This window comes from Gasterosteus aculeatus, chromosome 6 (assembly GCF_964276395.1).
Source record: "Gasterosteus aculeatus chromosome 6, fGasAcu3.hap1.1, whole genome shotgun sequence".
NCBI classification, from domain to species: Eukaryota; Metazoa; Chordata; class Actinopteri; order Perciformes; family Gasterosteidae; genus Gasterosteus; species Gasterosteus aculeatus.
Window position 1 is genome coordinate 17,404,515 of NC_135693.1, and position 15,463 is coordinate 17,419,977.

Sequence of the window (15,463 nt, forward strand, 5' to 3'; positions counted from 1 at the left end):
TCTCTCTCTCACACACCTAAAAGTTCAAAGGTCACATTCAGATGGAGAATGATCCACCTACACAACTGTGTGGTTTAAGTAGTTATACATATATTATAGAACAGAACCAGCGTTCTGCACATAATAAAAACAAAGTACAACTCCCAGGTGAGGCGTGCCTGTTATGACCAATTAAGGGCCTCTTTTATTCACCATTACAGGCAGTGCAACGTCTCTGATTAATGAATTGTTTTAAAAGCTGTACACGTTCACATTTGAGCTTTGTCCATCACAGAACACTTTGCCCTTTTGCTCAATCAAACAACTGTAATTGATCTCTTCTCATAACTGTCGCAAGTTAACTTCCCGTCCACACACAACTTGATTAATCGGTCAATTGTTTCGGCGCTGGACGGAGGGCCGGTCCCCTGCAGTGCATTGTTGAGGAGGGGAGGGTGTGTTCCTCTCGACAAACAGGCTTTGAATCGCAAGCGTGTCTTTGCTCCTGAGAGACCAAAGGGGGAGTTTTAGGAGTGTTAAGAACAACATGGGAGGTAATTAGGGAATTGCGTGTGGTGCTCGATCGAAGCGTCGCTGAGTGTTTCCAATCAAGATGCTTGTGGGGGTTTTCTAACCTGAAAGTCTCTCACCTTTAGGACGAGTGGGGGTGGGGGGGGGGGGGGGGGGGGGGGGGGGAAGATCAGCATCCGCGTTACCGTGGAAACCAGTCATAACCGACCGCATAGTAAGAACAAGCAAGGTCAGTAGAAAAAACCCCCGCTGAAGTAACACACCAGCCGGAAGGATGTGGGAGCAAACTTCTCCGGAAACCGACAACAAAAAATGCTCTGCTTGTCAATTCGTCTCCACTTCCCGAATTAATGCCGCGGACTCGCCCGTGGTGCCTTGCTCAACTGCCCCGCAGCACGTTTCCGTTTTAACGCGACAGAACTACAGGCGGCTGTTTCTGAAGGGTCAGCCGGATGGGACCAACATCAGGTTTAACGCTAAGCTCAGTGCTAAGCTAACCGAGGAGAAAACCACCACCCACTGGAGGTCTGCGAGCATCCCAGCACCGCCGAGCCCCCTTTTGTCGATTCATCGTCCTCCTCTCCACCGACCCGGGATACTTACGCCGGGCGTCGGTTCGCAGCGCGCTAACGTCGGGTCTCGCGCTGCCAGTGCAGCTCCAGTGATTTAAACGTTAGCCGTGCTGGCTAGCTGTTGGTAGCGGCTGGAAGGCATCGGTCTCCCAGTTGTAGTCGCCCAGTTGTAGTCGCCCCCAGTGCTACGCAAATCGATATTAGACACCTCCCGGGCAAGTGTACGTATCCCGGCTGGAGGCTGACACCAGCGAGCTACGCCGAGTTAAATGCAACGACAAAGCAACCCCGCTGAGGAATATATCCCAGCGGATAGCGAGCAGGCTAACCAGTGAGAAGCTAACGTCAAGCCGCTCAGGGACATTCTTCCACACCTCACATACTACACTCTGCCCTTACCTCATAGTTCAGTTTCCATGGTGAAATACAGAATGTAGTAGCTCGTTGCGTGTTTATGTGACCATGTGATTTTGTATATCCTCCCAAAATGTGCGGTTTTATCACCAAAACCCTTCCCGGTGATTCTCCTGCGGTTTCGAAATCCCGACCGATTGAGGGACAGCTGGAAAATGGGGTAACGCTTCTGTCGTATCGCGAGACGTGGCAGTTACTACCCTGCTAATCTCGCGAGATCTTGGTCGGCAAGAAAACCGGGGACGCTGTTTTTTAAAAGGGTCAGTTGAGCTCCTGTCTGGCTGGTTGCTGTTTAATTGAAGAACAAAATGTTAAAAATGCATCCAAAACCAAACAAAAATGTGAATAAGAATATATATGTATCAGAGTAATTAAACCGGAACCAAAGTTTCCAACGGTTTTTGCTGGTTGGTCTAAGAAAAATGTAACATTCTTCAACAGAGAACATGATATCATTCTGGGAGTAATCTCTAACGGAACTGTTATAGAAATGAATAGGATCAGGAGTAAGAAATTACCAAAAAGAGACCATAATTATTATTACATTTTAGTCACATAAAAAAAACAGTCAAAAGCCCTGCTCATGGAAATTAAGAAACATACCTTTAAGAAATGTGGATTGAAAGTGCCAATTTGCAATTGTAATAAATCAAGTTAATACACATTGTGGAACCATTCACATAACTAAGTCGACAACAGAAGGAAATATTTAACTATCTACTTTAAGACTTTACTTAAAAGACAAACAAATACGTTATTCCTGAATTTACAAATCCGAACGGATGAATGAAAGAAAAGTTTATAATGTAATTTTGGGGGAAATGATGGTCCCCACACTTCACATGACACTTTTACCTAAATCTTATGATAAAGGGTGTTGTAGTACACCAACACATCCACCAGGGGGCGGTGCTGTGGTGATTCTTAATACTTCAAGCAAAGATTCCCAACAACAAAGAAGAAAAAGTCAGCTGACTCAAGCAGGAAGTGAAAGGTATTTTCTCTGGGAGTAAACAGATACGTATTAAGACGTTTATCCATCGCATTTAATTGCGTAATTTAGAGGATTAGCAGCATGAAAGGTTTGTTCTGCCGAGCCGGCGCGAGCGATGCTGAGCCCAAGTTCGTCATTCAGGAAACGGTGAGTCTCCAACACTGCGACTCAACGTCAACATGTCTTGGTTTTCTCATCAAGCATCATGTAAATAAAACAATCTGCAATCCATAATCATATTCTATGCATATTCATTTCATGTTATTTATAAAATTGCCATATATATATATATATATATATATATATATATATATATATATATATATATAATTCTATTTCTCTTTGTCTTTACCCTCCAGACCCTCCCAGATGTTTTGGGCGGCCACCTGGTCCGAGTCCAGGTGAAGGCATGTGGACTCAGCCCGCTGGACCTCAAGGTACCACAGCCACAGACGATGTGACCGTAGACTCGCTATCCAGGACAAATTAAAGTAGTGTAGCTGCTTATATCCAAGTGTCGCCCTGTTAAAGCATTCACGGTGGTAGGTGTGCACTCTGCTCACACGACGGTACAACAGCCTCTCTCTGCTCACATCTGTCCAGCTGCTCGATGACATCGGCGTCCACAGAGATCGGATACCCGTCGGCAGGGAGGTGGCGGGAGTCGTGCTGCAAGGTCAGCATCACCCAAACAAACTTTTCACTGGTGCCGCCTCATGGTCTAAAAGTTATCCGGACCTTTGCACAGCAATCCTTAACTCATTTTGTTTTTCCCGCAGTGGGCTCCCAGGTCTCTTTCTTCCACCCAGAGGAGGAGGTTGTAGGTAAGAGACACTTTTCTATTCTGTCTACGGTGTGTTGGAGGAAGATGGAGCATGTGATGTCGACGGTGGTGACAGTTATCAGATGTATTTGTAATATCTGATGACTCATAATGTACATTAGCTAGAACTGGGTATCGTGTATTGCCTCTTCATGGTATTCTTTCTTTTTATTTCGATGTTGAAAAGTCTTTCAAATGGTCATTTACTGAGTAACATTTAAGTTTAACTTCCTGTCCCAGGTATTCTGCCTCTGGACTCTCCCTATTCTGGACTCTGCGGTGCCATTGACATCGATGAACACTATTTAGGTATCAAACCCACACACACTCACACCCAATGCAGGTCACATAACATGCACTTTGTGCAATGAGCATCTTCCGTCATCACGAACACAAATTCTCACAACACAGTCGACCAGTATGTCTATTTTGTTTTCATGGTCACGTCAACAAAGAGTTGTGTGTTGGTGTTTTGTGTTTTCCTCAGTCCAGAAGCCGGAGAAGCTGAGCTCGGTGTGTGCCGCCGGCGCTCTGCGTGACGCCCTCTGCGCGTACACTGCCCTGCACACACACGCTCGCATGGCGGCGGGACACACGCTGCTGGTCATGGACGGCGCCAGCGTACGTAAGAACAGTGAAGAACCAGGACGATGTAAAGCGGTACAACGAGAGAGTTGGGTGTGATGTTCCCGTCTCTGCTTCCTCCTCAGTCTTTCGGGCTCATGTGCATCCAGCTGGCTTGTTATCACGGCGTGAAGGTTTTCACCACGTCGCACTCGCCGCAGAAACACGCTTTCCTGGAGCAGCTGCGGCCCAGCGTGGGTAAGCGCTCCTGCAGGCGGTCAATCCAAGCTTCATGGGACGAATGTGAAATGATTTAAACCTCTTTCGACCTTTTCTTTTAAAATATTTGGGTCTTTTTCCTGTCTTCTTCTGCTCCTTTCTTCGCTCTGTCTTCCTTTACTCAGGGGTCCAGGATCCTTTAGTAGGTGAGATCTGGTTAATCAATGTGAGCGGAAGGTGTGTTGCTTTGTGTGTCCCTCTGAATCCAGTTGGTAACCATCACAGTTGGTATATTGGATTTATTTATTGTTTTTGTCATGACTTTGGTGGGAGTCTCAGGCTCCCACCAATGCTCTTTCAATATGTGTATAAATGAAAGAATACTAGAATATAAACATGACATAGTTTTAAAAAGTTAAAATAAGGGAAAAATAACAATAAAAAATGTGTGCAAAATAAGGACTTATCAATTCCGCATTCTAAATTAATGTTGTAAAAAGGAGAAAATGTCTTTATCTAAAGTCTGCCGCCACCATGTGGCCAAACATTGCATTTACAGCCATGACGACTAAAACCAGCTTCAGGTGTTTTGTCATCTAGACTCGCGTGTATTCATTTGTTTTAATGTTTTATGAGCCAGATTGAGTTGTGGGATGAAGTCGCTGTGTCTTGTGTGCAAAGCCAAAGTTATTCCGGTGTTTAACGGGCCGTCGGACCTGCTGCCGGCGGTCGTGGAGGAGACGGGAGGACTGGGAGTGGATATCGTCATTGACTCTGGAGGTAAGCGCGTTCCTTGATTCACACTTGAGAACATGTGAGCGAGTCAGCGGCATAACACCTCGACATGTGTGTGTGTGTGTGTGTGTGTGTAGTGCGTCTGCATGAGGAAGAGTCAGAGGAAGCAAAACTCCTTCCACATAAACATGACGTCATCAGTGTGCTGGGAGTGGGGGGGCATTGGGTCACATCCCAAAAAGACCTCCAGGTGAGTCGCAGCTGCGTCTTACAACGATGTGAGACAGATGTAAATGTATTTTTTTTTAAAAGACAAATCTATAAAATCATAATTTTGAATTACCGTCCTATTCATCACTGTTGTGTTCTTCTAGTTGGATCCTCCAGATTGCAGATTGCTGTACCTTAAATCGGCCTCCTTGTCTTTCCTCAACCATGAAGTGTGGACGGCGTCGTCGGCTCAGCAAGGCAGATACCTGCGTATCCTCTTCCACTCAGTGTGTGTGTGTGTGTGTGTGTGTGTAATGTAAAACATGGGCACGTGGTCAGGAAGTTAACGTCCCTCCTTGACAGACTTGTGTCAGATATTCTCAAGGACATCGTGGAGAAGATGTCCACAGGAGTTCTCAGGTAACTCTCACAGATCAGCTGTCTTCTATCCACCAGTAGTCAGAACACATGTTTAAAAATAGAATACAAATTCCAGAGGATTATTTTGTTCGAGGAAAATCAACTGAATAGCTTTAATTTAAATCATGAATAAGGAGCTGGGAGGCTGAGTTAAGATAAAATGCTTGTGCGCTTGCTCTCATATCAGCCCAGGGAAGCAGGTAATTCTATTCTCAGGTGGAACCTTTTGGGCTTCACAGCTTCCCTTGGTCTGGACAGGGTCTCCTCCTCCTCCTTATAACTCACTGTGGTTTAACTTAAAGCTGTCTGGTCTCAACCCGTCTCTCCAGACCGCAGCCCGAGGAGGCGGTCCCTCTCTATGAAGCCACGGTCGCCATGGAGACGATCCAATGTCACCAGAAGAAAAAGGCAGTCGTCAAACTGTGACGCGCAAAACACTCAGAAACGATTCAGAGATGTAAAATGAGCCAAAATTCTCAGGAATTGTCTTCTTTTAGAGTTTAGGGTCTTGAAGGTCACCTTCACCGGCTCGAGGACAAATTATTCTTGGGTTCTACCTAACGAGCCACAGTGTTTCCTGCTGAATATGTCTGAATACACAAAACGGATAACTACCGTCAGTCCGGTTTCTTTGAAAATCTGCAACGCTTTATTTGACTCAATTAATACACATTTTTATCAAACCTAGACGACTGAAGTCCTTGCTTTTGGTGTAAATACAGCAACCAAGTTTACGAATTGACGATGTGAAATAAACCAATTTAAGTGTCATATAACCTGTCTACTGGTGCAGTTGTTGTCTTCTCTGTTAGGGAATACTGCTTATTGCGCGATTATCATTACGCAATATACTGTTTCATTGTGTTAAAACAGGAAACGGCAGACTCGGCTGTATTTTCTCCAGAAAACTGAAAAACAACTTCATGTATGGGAGGAAAGTCCCAAACACATTTGCACACACTCATTCGTTATCTTACGCACACATACACTCACCTGTGTAAGCCGTTTTAAACCTGGAGTCGACATTTTTGGTCTGTGATCGAGTGAAGAGTCTAGTACTCGAAGATTCTTGACCGGGCTCATCGTGCAGCAAGTAAAACTCGTAAAAGTCGACCGAGTGTCTTTGTTTCTCGTGCTGTGATTGTTCTCTGGTGTAATCAGCAGGATTCGTGGATACTACGACCTAACATTCTCGATGGAGTAAAAACTTGAATCTCAAACCAAATTCCTGAATGGAAATAATGGTGAAATGTACTGTCACTTTAAATCATAAAATAAACAAGACTGAGTCGTGTTAGTGACCCGCGTGTCCTTCTGTGATGGTGGTGACCAGATCCTCACCGGCCGCGTGGCCACACCCCCTTTCACAGCGACGCATCCTCACTTATTGCTCCTTCAGGAGAGGAGAGAAGCCCTCCGGATGCATCGTGTCCCGGGCCGGAGGAGCCGCCAGGAGCCGCCAGGAGCCTCGAACTCTGCTTCTTGTGGCGACCGGCACCGATCCGACGTCATCTCGCCGCGTCCACATCGGGTTGGCATGACAACAGTTCGCCCGATTGTCCCGGCGGGCCTTCCAGCGCCTCAAGACAGCTTCCCAGGATGCACCTCTCCTCCTGTCGCAGTGACTCGACCACGTGGAGCTGCTCCCTGACCCGCTGGTCGCTGCGTCCGAGGAGACCGGAGATCTGAACACGCACAGCACGCCGGGTCGTTAAAGACAGCTAACCCGGTGGGCGGTCTGATGCTGGGCGAAGTGTGTTTTTGTGTGCACACACACACACACACACACACACCCACACACACACCTTGTCCAGAGCTGCGCGAGACTCTTGAAGGAGTCGCTGACACAGAGTCCTGGCCGTCCGGACGCTCCACGCCTCTCTCTCCTCACACAGCACCTGGCCGAGCAACACCGCCTTCCAGAGGTTGCTATGGAAACGAGCACACGTCTAATAAGGCCAATAAATCAGTTAATCGCTGACAAACTTACCAGTGAGACTAAAAGTAGATTCTAGAGCGCTGCAGCTTCTCTTTTGCACAGACACACACATCCTGTGTGAATGTGTGTGTGGTCTTACTATAGTGTCTGTGGCAGCGACAACAGCCTGAGAGCCGTCATCAGCCTCCAGCTGGGGCCGTCACTGGACACGGTGAGATTACTGGCGAAGAAAGAAAGGGAAGTTAAAAGCTGGAGTCCTTTTACTGCATCAAATTTGCTTTCAATGTGAACTATGCAGCAAAGTCTCTTATGGTTTCTCCCACAATGGAAACAATACGAATGTAAATGTCTTACTGAAGGAAATTGTTCTCTTGGAGAAACTTGATCTTCTGATCCAAACCCCCGTCGCCTCTTAACACGTCACAGAGGAGATCTGAGGGGCCGCAGTGAACGGCAGTACAGACTTAGGACTGGATCAGGACAGAAACAACCGGTGTGACCTCCAAGAGCTCACGTGCCCCACCTGCCTCCACGTAGACCACGCTGTTGGGGTTGCAGGGGGCGACAAAGCCGTACTCCAGCATCAGGCGCTGGCTGTCGTGGGAACCGTAGTTGATGAAGGCCTGCCGGTAGCGCGGCGTCCCGCAGACGCTCCTGATCTCGTAGCACCTGGTCACGTCGTTGAAGCTCGCTTCCACCTGCAGGAAAATGATGAGATTGGTGGAAAGTGATTGGTGATTGAAAAGGTCATATATGAATTCATTCCATGAGCTGTAGTTTGAAGGTTACCTGCACGTCGGGGCGATGGTTGAGAAGGTCCAGGAAAGGAGCCAACGCGTAAACATCCTGACCGCAGAGGGAGTGGTTGGACGAGTGGGACATGAAGACGGAGCGCGTGTTGACGCTACACCACGCCCACCTGGAGGAGGAGGTGGAGGATCACGGCTTAATAAACAAGTGGCTATCTGGAAGCGTTTGCACTGCAGGATTAAGCAGAATTCCACTTTCAGGCGTGTGTGTTTGATTAAGTGTGCATACCGCAACGCCTCGTACGTCAACACCTCGTCCGCGGGCCGACTCAGGATCGGCTGCAGGGATCTGCATCCAGAATAAATCCCTTACAGCTTAGTGGGACGTAGACATTGTTCGCACAAAAAACAGGGGTCACATCTTTTGAACAAGTACATGTATAGGTCTGTATTTAAGGCAACATGTTTTGACTGGCATGTTGTGATAAAGGGCTGCACGGAGAGCAAAGAGCACCTGAAAGCAAAGATCAAGTGTGGGAGTCACGTGACGCGGCGCGTGAACTCTGCCCCGCGAGCTCTAATCGGCACTCGGTCTCACGCGTGACTCAACACACCGGCTTCAGCGGCGAAGTCACCTGAAAAAGTCTCGATGGGACGAGTGGATTTCTCGCACCGCCTCCCTCTGCTCCAGAGCCCGCCGCCGCGCGCCGCTCGGCAGAGCGGCCACCACGTCGTCGGCGAAGTAGGCGGGGCAGGTGTAGGCGGCGGGCAGCACGTCGATGTAGGGGAACCAATCGGAGGCCTCTCCCAGGTGGCGCTCGCACACCAGGAAGACGCAGAGCGCCACCAGGGGAGAGAGGCGGGGCTTCCAGCTGGGGAGACACAAGCAGCGACCCTCAAAGAAAAGCTGAGCCTCCCCTGTTTTATGACGTCGTCACGCTAAGAGTCCTTATGGTGTCTTTAATGAATTGAGCTCATTAGTTTCAAATGACGTCGGATTTTCCGATTTTACGCACTGGAATATGGAAACAATCATTCACAGCTCTGTATTCTAATCCTGCGCGTAGTAACATAATAATAATACGAGTGCAGCTTATCTGACACTTGCTCTTCTGCTTAGATGCAATTCAGTGCAACACAGACACAAAAATGTTCCTTTTAAAAAGCTGGACCAACATCCTTATGACACATTGGAGCTTTAAAGCTGCTGGAGGGCCGTTGGGAAGGACTGCATTTAATTTAATAGCTAATAGTTATTCTGTCCACATTCCGACATTCAAAGTGGTTTCCCTATGAGTGCGTCGGAGTTTACCTCTTGATATACTGTCCCAGGTAGCTGTGCAGAACAGTAGAGGTTGTGAGGAGACAAGATTCTGGCAGAGAAAGGACCAGCTGGCCCGGCTGAGGGAGACAAAGCGATAGACTTTAACACCCACAAAAACTACATCAAACCAAAGGTCAGGGGTATTATTACGTAACTGGTTGAACTGAGGCGTCTGATTGGATGCTTGTTTAGTTTTAAATATGTTGTTTTGACTCTAGCTTTAATTGGGAATAATTATAAACAATGAGAAAGATACAGAAGGCCACCTCTACAGTGAAAAGAAGGAAATGTAATCATTCTGTGGTTGTTATTTTTTATTTTCTATGACAGACTTTAAGGTAACTTACTAATAATATAAACCGCATAAACCTGGCGTAGTCCATCCAGTCAGGTGCAGACTTACCTTTATGCCTCTGAGAGCTTGAAGTCCTCTCCCCGTGTCTGTGATAACAAGAAGCATCAAACATGAACTTTAAGGTCAGATGTTCAGCCCATCAGTCGGATCATCACACAGGTGGAGTGAGGTTGCAGGTTGCGGAAACAGACAGTCTACACGTTGTACCAGCGAAGAGCGCCGGCTGCAGCGGCGTCGAGGTGAATCCCCGCTGGTGAAGAAACTTCATGAGCCTCACGTACGGCAGCTGGTGACACATCGAGACTGAGGAAACACAGAGAGACGGACACATCTGTGTTGAAACAGCTGGCAGCAGAGACACAGTTTTAAAGAGCAAACATGAGGATGACTGATTCATACCCGACTGGACGGCGCTCTCTCGTTTCTGCCTTCTCTTCCTCGCCGCTCGTCCCGCGTGATGGCCGCGACCCCTCATGACGTCACCTGGACCACAAGCACGCACATGGTATCATGCAATGCAACCCCGCAGTACTCACATTGGGTGAGATTATTATAGATGGATAATTGATCTAAATGATAACTATAAATACCACCAAGGCAGAGATTGGTCCTGTATTCTGCTTGTTTATTTATTTGAACGATAATTGTGTAACATATCCTGCCAAACATTATGGTTATCATGATTAAAGAGGTTATTTTAGAGGCTGTGGAGCACGGACGTTAAACTGCATCCCACCGACAAGTGTCTAATATAATGTTCAAGCTATTTGCATTGTGGCGGGTAGAGTAAACAAACTGAATTCTCAATCATCATTTTAACAATAAACGGATCATCACCGCAGTTGAGCAGGCAGGACTTAGACTTAGGATTCACCTAATAAAGTGGTAACTGGATGTGGCTAAAAGTTACATAATTATATATTTAGGTTTGAATGCTCTCCGTGTAGCCGCTGGATACAAGAAACGACAACGCAAAGATATACATGGCGCTTTAAATTCAAAATGAATAGCAAACCACCAATGATTGTTATCAGATTGTACGGAACAATTACCGACCACAATACCTAGTTATTATTCTCATTTGTATGAAGACTTCGTCCTGTTCGGCCTCCGGTCAAACCCACGGGGTTGACTGTTTTTTTCCGGGTGTGCGCAGTAAGGCTGCGCAGCGGACCGCCAGCTCTCCTCCCCCTTTTTCTTCTCCCTTTTCCCTCAGCGCGGCTTCCCGAACGTCTCTCTCGTCTCTGCAGCTTCTTCACCGCAGGTCCACGACCACAACGCTCCAGCACCACCTTGAAGTAAGGAACCTCCGTCACCGGCCAGTTACTATACATTTACTGCAGAGCGAAGGCGTAGTAGTGTGTAGTACCTGCATGTGTCTACTCTCTGAAATACGCCAGTGTTCGTTTGTGTATCGCTGTTGCTATCACATCAGGAAAAACGGCCTTCAAACTGAATAATCTGAAATGCATTCGGATTTTTGATATCACCCGATGCTGTGAGTTGAGTTGTATGACTTTTGGGTTGTTTCACAACTCTGCAACCTAAAGCAGTTTGCGATGTTACGTTGCAGGTTTGGATTCAACTACAGGTTATACGAGATCAGGCATGACAATGCACTTTCTATCCCTTCTCCGTTATGGAATGTTCTTCATTTAATACTCTACGATTGAAAACAATTTTTACATTATTAAACTTTAATCGGAGTCAGGTTTCTTTTACTTTACTTACTGACTTTTGGGGAAAAAAAAACTTTTTTAAAGATTCTAAAAATAGCTATTCCGAAAGTCAAGAAACATTAAGATACAAAGAATAAAACATGGTATGAAAAGAAAGAGTTACATATTGCTTGGTGATTATACATTAGGATTCACAGTTTAAGTTTCTACTTGTACTGTCAGCAAACCTAATCCTTACCTTCTAATAAAGATGTAACTATAATGCGTTTTCGTTTCTCCCCTGTGAACAGACATGTCTATCAAAGTCGCCGTGGTAACGGGCAGCAACAAGGGCATCGGCCTGGCCATCGTCCGAGCGCTCTGCAAGCAGTACCAAGGAGACGTCTACATCACCGCCAGAGACGTGTAGGTAGCTCACCTGGGAACACCTGCCAGAACTCCCAGCACATCCATTTCTCATGAGAATCTATTCTTTCTCTCCTCTCCCTCCAGCGGCCGTGGTCAGGAAGCGGTGAAGTCTCTGGCCTCCGAAGGGCTGAAGACACAGTTCCACCAGCTGGACATCAACGACCAGAAGAGCATCACCACCGCTGCTGCTTACTTCAAAGAGAAGTACGGAGGGGTGGACGTCCTCATAAACAACGCTGGGATAGCGTTCAAAGGTGGTACAATCATGCACACAGTTCTATTTAAATACGTTTATGTGACTGAATAGTAATGAGTGAAATGTGAGCCAGCAGCATCTTCTCCCATCTTATGTGCATTCAAAATGAATAGTGTAGCTAAAGCAAATTAAAATGTTTTTAGCTCTATGAAACTCTATGAAAAGTTTGGTCAAAACACTAAAAAAGGATCCCTCCTCCTGATGCACGTTGCAACCAACAAATTGCATTCAACTTTTACACATTTGAGTTTGTAGATATATTTGATGGTGTTTTTATTCGGGCATTAAATGAATCTCATTTGCACTTTATCACATCGTCTATCTCCTCCTTGCTCTCAGCGGCGGACACGGCTCCGTTTGCGGTCCAGGCGGAGGTCACCCTGAAGACCAACTTCTTTGCCACCAGAGACATGTTGACTCACTTCCTGCCGCTCATCAAGGCCGGAGGTAAAGGAGACTTTCCAGGTTTACGGAGGACTGTGTGCGCTTGCAAACAACTGCAATTGTCAGTTGATCATGAGACTGTGGGGGGGGAACAAATCAGACTGTAGCCGGTTGCCATGGTAATGGAGGACACTGATTACTCCGTCCATAGTCCGATCGCATCTAAGTCAAGGCATAAAGTTGACCTTTTCTGGCTTGGTAAGTAATGAACAGCGTGTGTGTGTGTGTGTGTGTGTGTGTGTGTGTGTCAGGGCGCGTGGTGAACGTCTCCAGCTTCGTCGGCGCCCGCACTTTGAACAACTGCGACGCCGCCCTGCAGCAGCGCTTCCGCAGCGAGGACATCACCGAGGAGGAGCTGTCGGGACTGATGGAGCAGTTCGTCGCCCAGGCCAAGAAGGGCGAGCACAAGAAGGGCGGCTGGCCCGAGTCGGCGTACGGGACGTCCAAGACCGGACTCACGGTGCGAGCGCCTCGTTTTGTGGAGCTTCATTTCCTTTCACGGAGACATTCATCCTTCATACGGGTGTTTCTCTGTCTGCAGGTCCTGTCCATGATCCATGCTCGCCGTCTGTCCAAGGAGAGACCAAGCGACGGGGTAACTTGAGAAATGTGACACATTTCAAAGAAACCGTATCTGATATTTGTGACAACCTCGAAAACAAAACCTGAAACCTCCCTGCTCTTTTAATTCATTTTGGGACTTTTAATCTACGCTGGCAGCGTTGCAACTGTGAGAAAACCTCACACTTGTGTCGCCTTTCCCCCGTCATTTCTCTCAGATCCTGGTGAACGCCTGCTGCCCCGGGTGGGTGCGCACCGACATGGCCGGCGACAAAGCCCCCAAGTCTCCGGACGAGGGCGCCATCACCCCCGTCTACCTGGCCCTGCTGCCGCCCGGAGCCACGGAGCCTCACGGGAAGTTCGTCTCCGATAAAGAAGTTCAGCCGTGGTGAAAACAGTCTGGATCGAGTCGTCTCGTGGGGAGCGGTGATACGTGGTGATGCCTCGGCACACTGTGTGTATTTGGGTATGAGTGTGTTTGGGACTTATAAGTAACAACACCCGTCTCATCACTGCCTTCGCTGAAATAAACATTGTCATATCCTTTTTACATGTAAAATCTTTCCCAAACAGGATGAACCTTAAATGTTGTGATGTCAAAGAAAATGAAATACTTTCACATCAAAACAAATAAAAAGATATTTTCCCAGATGCTTTTTCATCACGCTGTACATTTGTTGTGTTCTTTATCACTAATGGGACAAATAATAGTAGAAGTGAATAGTGAGATGTAGTGACACCTGGTGGCTATTTCATTAAAAAAAATCTGATTTTTTTGTTACTCCCGGGGGTCGGCTGGGACGGCGGGGGGGGGTTTCACATCAGGAAAAAAACATGAACTGAATAATCTAAAACCTGTTTGCACTTTTGATACCACCCGATGCTTTGAGTTGTGTGACCTTTGGATTAACAGCCTTGTTGCACGACTCCTTGTAAAACCAACGTGTGATGGAGAGTTCCAGGTTTGGATTCAACTAAAGATCATACGTGTTGCATGACAATGCACTTTCTATCCTTAATCAGTTTTGTGATATTATTCATTTAATAATCCGCAATTTAAAAATATTTTTACATTATTAAACTTTTTTTTTTTTACATAGAGAAGATTTTTGTGATTTGGGCAAAACAATTTACTTAAACAGCGATTCCAAAAGGCAAAAAACATTGATATAAAAAAACCCAGTATGAACAAAAAATGTTAAATATTGATTAGTGAATAATACATTGAGGTGCACAGCATACGTTCCCACCTGTATTGTCTTATATCAGTTGCATCAGTTAGTTGAAAACTTGTCATACAACAGGTTTTGGCAGCTTTCTCTTTCTGAACTTTTCACAATGACCAAGCAACTGTTATCCCTTTAGAATCTTGTGATAGACGGCCGGTTATTTGTTTTGGGCGTAGTTCCCACCCTCTCGGGACTTAAGGCTTTATGTGTTTAGGGTGTGTTCACTTTGCATTAATATGAGACAGTTTGTCACTATGAATCAGCAAATCTGATCTTTTTAATGCTAACTTGTGCTGGACGGTATCGCCGTGGGTCACTAATGGGACAAATAATAGTAGAAGTGAATGGTGGGATGTAGTGACTGGTGGCCACGATTTTGTGTTACTTACATTTTTATCGTGAAAGAGAAAAAGTAGTAGTGGTTAAATAAAATAAAGGTTGTATTTGATTTGCAGCTTAACGTATCATCCCCTGCAGTAGTAATTCTTATTCATAGACACGCTCATGAAGAGCTTTAGTGACAGCCAACAAAAAATGGCAAAGAAATGTTAATCCACCTGACACGACACAAATCGGGCTTCATTTAAGGGCGACGCGTGTGTTGTTTAGTGAGCGTGGTATAGCTGCGCACAAACACACACACTCTTATTGACGCTCATTAAAATCTTGAATTTCAAAAATAAACATTAGATCATTCGTACTTTGAAAAATCCCCAAATTATGGTCTAAATGTTTGTCATTTGTTTAATTTACATCAAATGTATTCTAGCAGTTTAAGTGCTGTCTCGCCTCAGAATATCCAACATCTGTATCTGTATGTGCGTGATCCTTTTAAAGTCCTAAACTCCTTCAGCCCTCCTCATGAACCTCCGTGGACAAAATACTGCTTCCTGTATCGTTATTTCTTTGGCAAAGTCTGATTATTAGACGACGCCATCATCAGTCCCCAAAATCTCTTTTCATATGGATCATATTTTTTCATATTTTTCTCTGATATCTGCAATCCAAACGTCCCGAGCACAACGCTCATGCAACAGGTCGGGGGCGGAAAAGTCTCC

General features: G+C 46.2%; 4 protein-coding genes across 8 annotated transcripts in view; 2 read left to right on the forward strand and 2 right to left on the reverse strand.

The window, feature by feature from the left end:
* Nucleotides 1–1,657, reverse strand: part of itsn1 (intersectin 1 (SH3 domain protein)) — a 32,845-nt gene extending 31,188 nt beyond the window's left edge. For all 4 annotated transcript variants that reach the window (XM_040179390.2, XM_040179388.2, XM_040179389.2 and 1 more), the window contains exon 1: nucleotides 1,482–1,657. The gene's annotated coding sequence lies outside the window, so the exon portion shown is untranslated. The remainder of the gene's footprint in view (nucleotides 1–1,481) is intronic.
* cryzl1 (crystallin, zeta (quinone reductase)-like 1) lies at nucleotides 1,649–6,237 on the forward strand. Of its 2 annotated transcripts, XM_040179395.2 has the most exons (13): nucleotides 1,649–2,637; nucleotides 2,850–2,927; nucleotides 3,094–3,166; nucleotides 3,270–3,314; nucleotides 3,554–3,622; nucleotides 3,801–3,934; nucleotides 4,024–4,135; nucleotides 4,282–4,302; nucleotides 4,778–4,876; nucleotides 4,969–5,081; nucleotides 5,206–5,311; nucleotides 5,416–5,461; nucleotides 5,791–6,237. In XM_040179395.2, exons 1-13 carry the CDS (start codon nucleotides 2,572–2,574, stop codon nucleotides 5,885–5,887), a joined length of 1,059 nt encoding a protein of 352 aa, XP_040035329.2. In that variant the 5' UTR covers nucleotides 1,649–2,571; the 3' UTR covers nucleotides 5,888–6,237. The 2 variants fall into 2 exon arrangements, with proteins under 2 accessions (XP_040035329.2, XP_040035331.2); XM_040179397.2 differs by lacking the exon at nucleotides 4,282–4,302 and having other exon boundaries at nucleotides 2,395–2,637.
* setd4 (SET domain containing 4) lies at nucleotides 6,088–10,976 on the reverse strand. Its single transcript, XM_040179394.2, has 13 exons — nucleotides 10,893–10,976; nucleotides 10,228–10,311; nucleotides 10,036–10,131; nucleotides 9,877–9,914; nucleotides 9,462–9,550; nucleotides 8,785–9,021; nucleotides 8,439–8,498; nucleotides 8,190–8,319; nucleotides 7,924–8,098; nucleotides 7,755–7,833; nucleotides 7,540–7,620; nucleotides 7,267–7,390; nucleotides 6,088–7,146 (listed from the first exon to the last, which is right to left on the reverse strand). The coding sequence occupies exons 2-13, from the start codon at nucleotides 10,301–10,303 to the stop codon at nucleotides 6,970–6,972; spliced, it is 1,362 nt and encodes a 453-aa protein (XP_040035328.2). The 5' UTR covers nucleotides 10,304–10,311; nucleotides 10,893–10,976; the 3' UTR covers nucleotides 6,088–6,969.
* cbr1 (carbonyl reductase 1) lies at nucleotides 10,973–13,837 on the forward strand. Its single transcript, XM_040179399.2, has 7 exons — nucleotides 10,973–11,126; nucleotides 11,798–11,912; nucleotides 12,000–12,169; nucleotides 12,511–12,618; nucleotides 12,867–13,075; nucleotides 13,157–13,210; nucleotides 13,395–13,837. Exons 2-7 carry the CDS (start codon nucleotides 11,800–11,802, stop codon nucleotides 13,566–13,568), a joined length of 828 nt encoding a protein of 275 aa, XP_040035333.2. The 5' UTR covers nucleotides 10,973–11,126; nucleotides 11,798–11,799; the 3' UTR covers nucleotides 13,569–13,837.
* Nucleotides 13,838–15,463: the final 1,626 nt, after the last annotated feature.

Excerpts from the sequence above, each read along its gene's own strand:
- cryzl1 (XM_040179395.2), top strand. The coding sequence starts at position 2,572 with ATGAAAGGTTTGTTCTGCCGAGCCGGCGCGAGCGATGCTGAGCCCAAG. Across the intron at positions 3,315-3,553 it reads CCCAGAGGAGGAGGTTGTAG|GTATTCTGCCTCTGGACTCT; the intron begins GTAAGAGACACT and ends TTCCTGTCCCAG. Across the intron at positions 5,312-5,415 it reads TCAGCAAGGCAGATACCTGC|ATATTCTCAAGGACATCGTG; the intron begins GTATCCTCTTCC and ends GACTTGTGTCAG.
- setd4 (XM_040179394.2), bottom strand. The coding sequence starts at position 10,303 with ATGAGGGGTCGCGGCCATCACGCGGGACGAGCGGCGAGGAAGAGAAGG. Across the intron at positions 10,132-10,227 it reads AGAGAGCGCCGTCCAGTCGG|TCTCGATGTGTCACCAGCTG; the intron begins GTATGAATCAGT and ends GTGTTTCCTCAG. Across the intron at positions 8,099-8,189 it reads ACCATCGCCCCGACGTGCAG|GTGGAAGCGAGCTTCAACGA; the intron begins GTAACCTTCAAA and ends ATTTTCCTGCAG.
- cbr1 (XM_040179399.2), top strand. The coding sequence starts at position 11,800 with ATGTCTATCAAAGTCGCCGTGGTAACGGGCAGCAACAAGGGCATCGGC. Across the intron at positions 11,913-11,999 it reads TACATCACCGCCAGAGACGT|CGGCCGTGGTCAGGAAGCGG; the intron begins GTAGGTAGCTCA and ends CTCTCCCTCCAG. Across the intron at positions 13,076-13,156 it reads CGTCCAAGACCGGACTCACG|GTCCTGTCCATGATCCATGC; the intron begins GTGCGAGCGCCT and ends CTCTGTCTGCAG.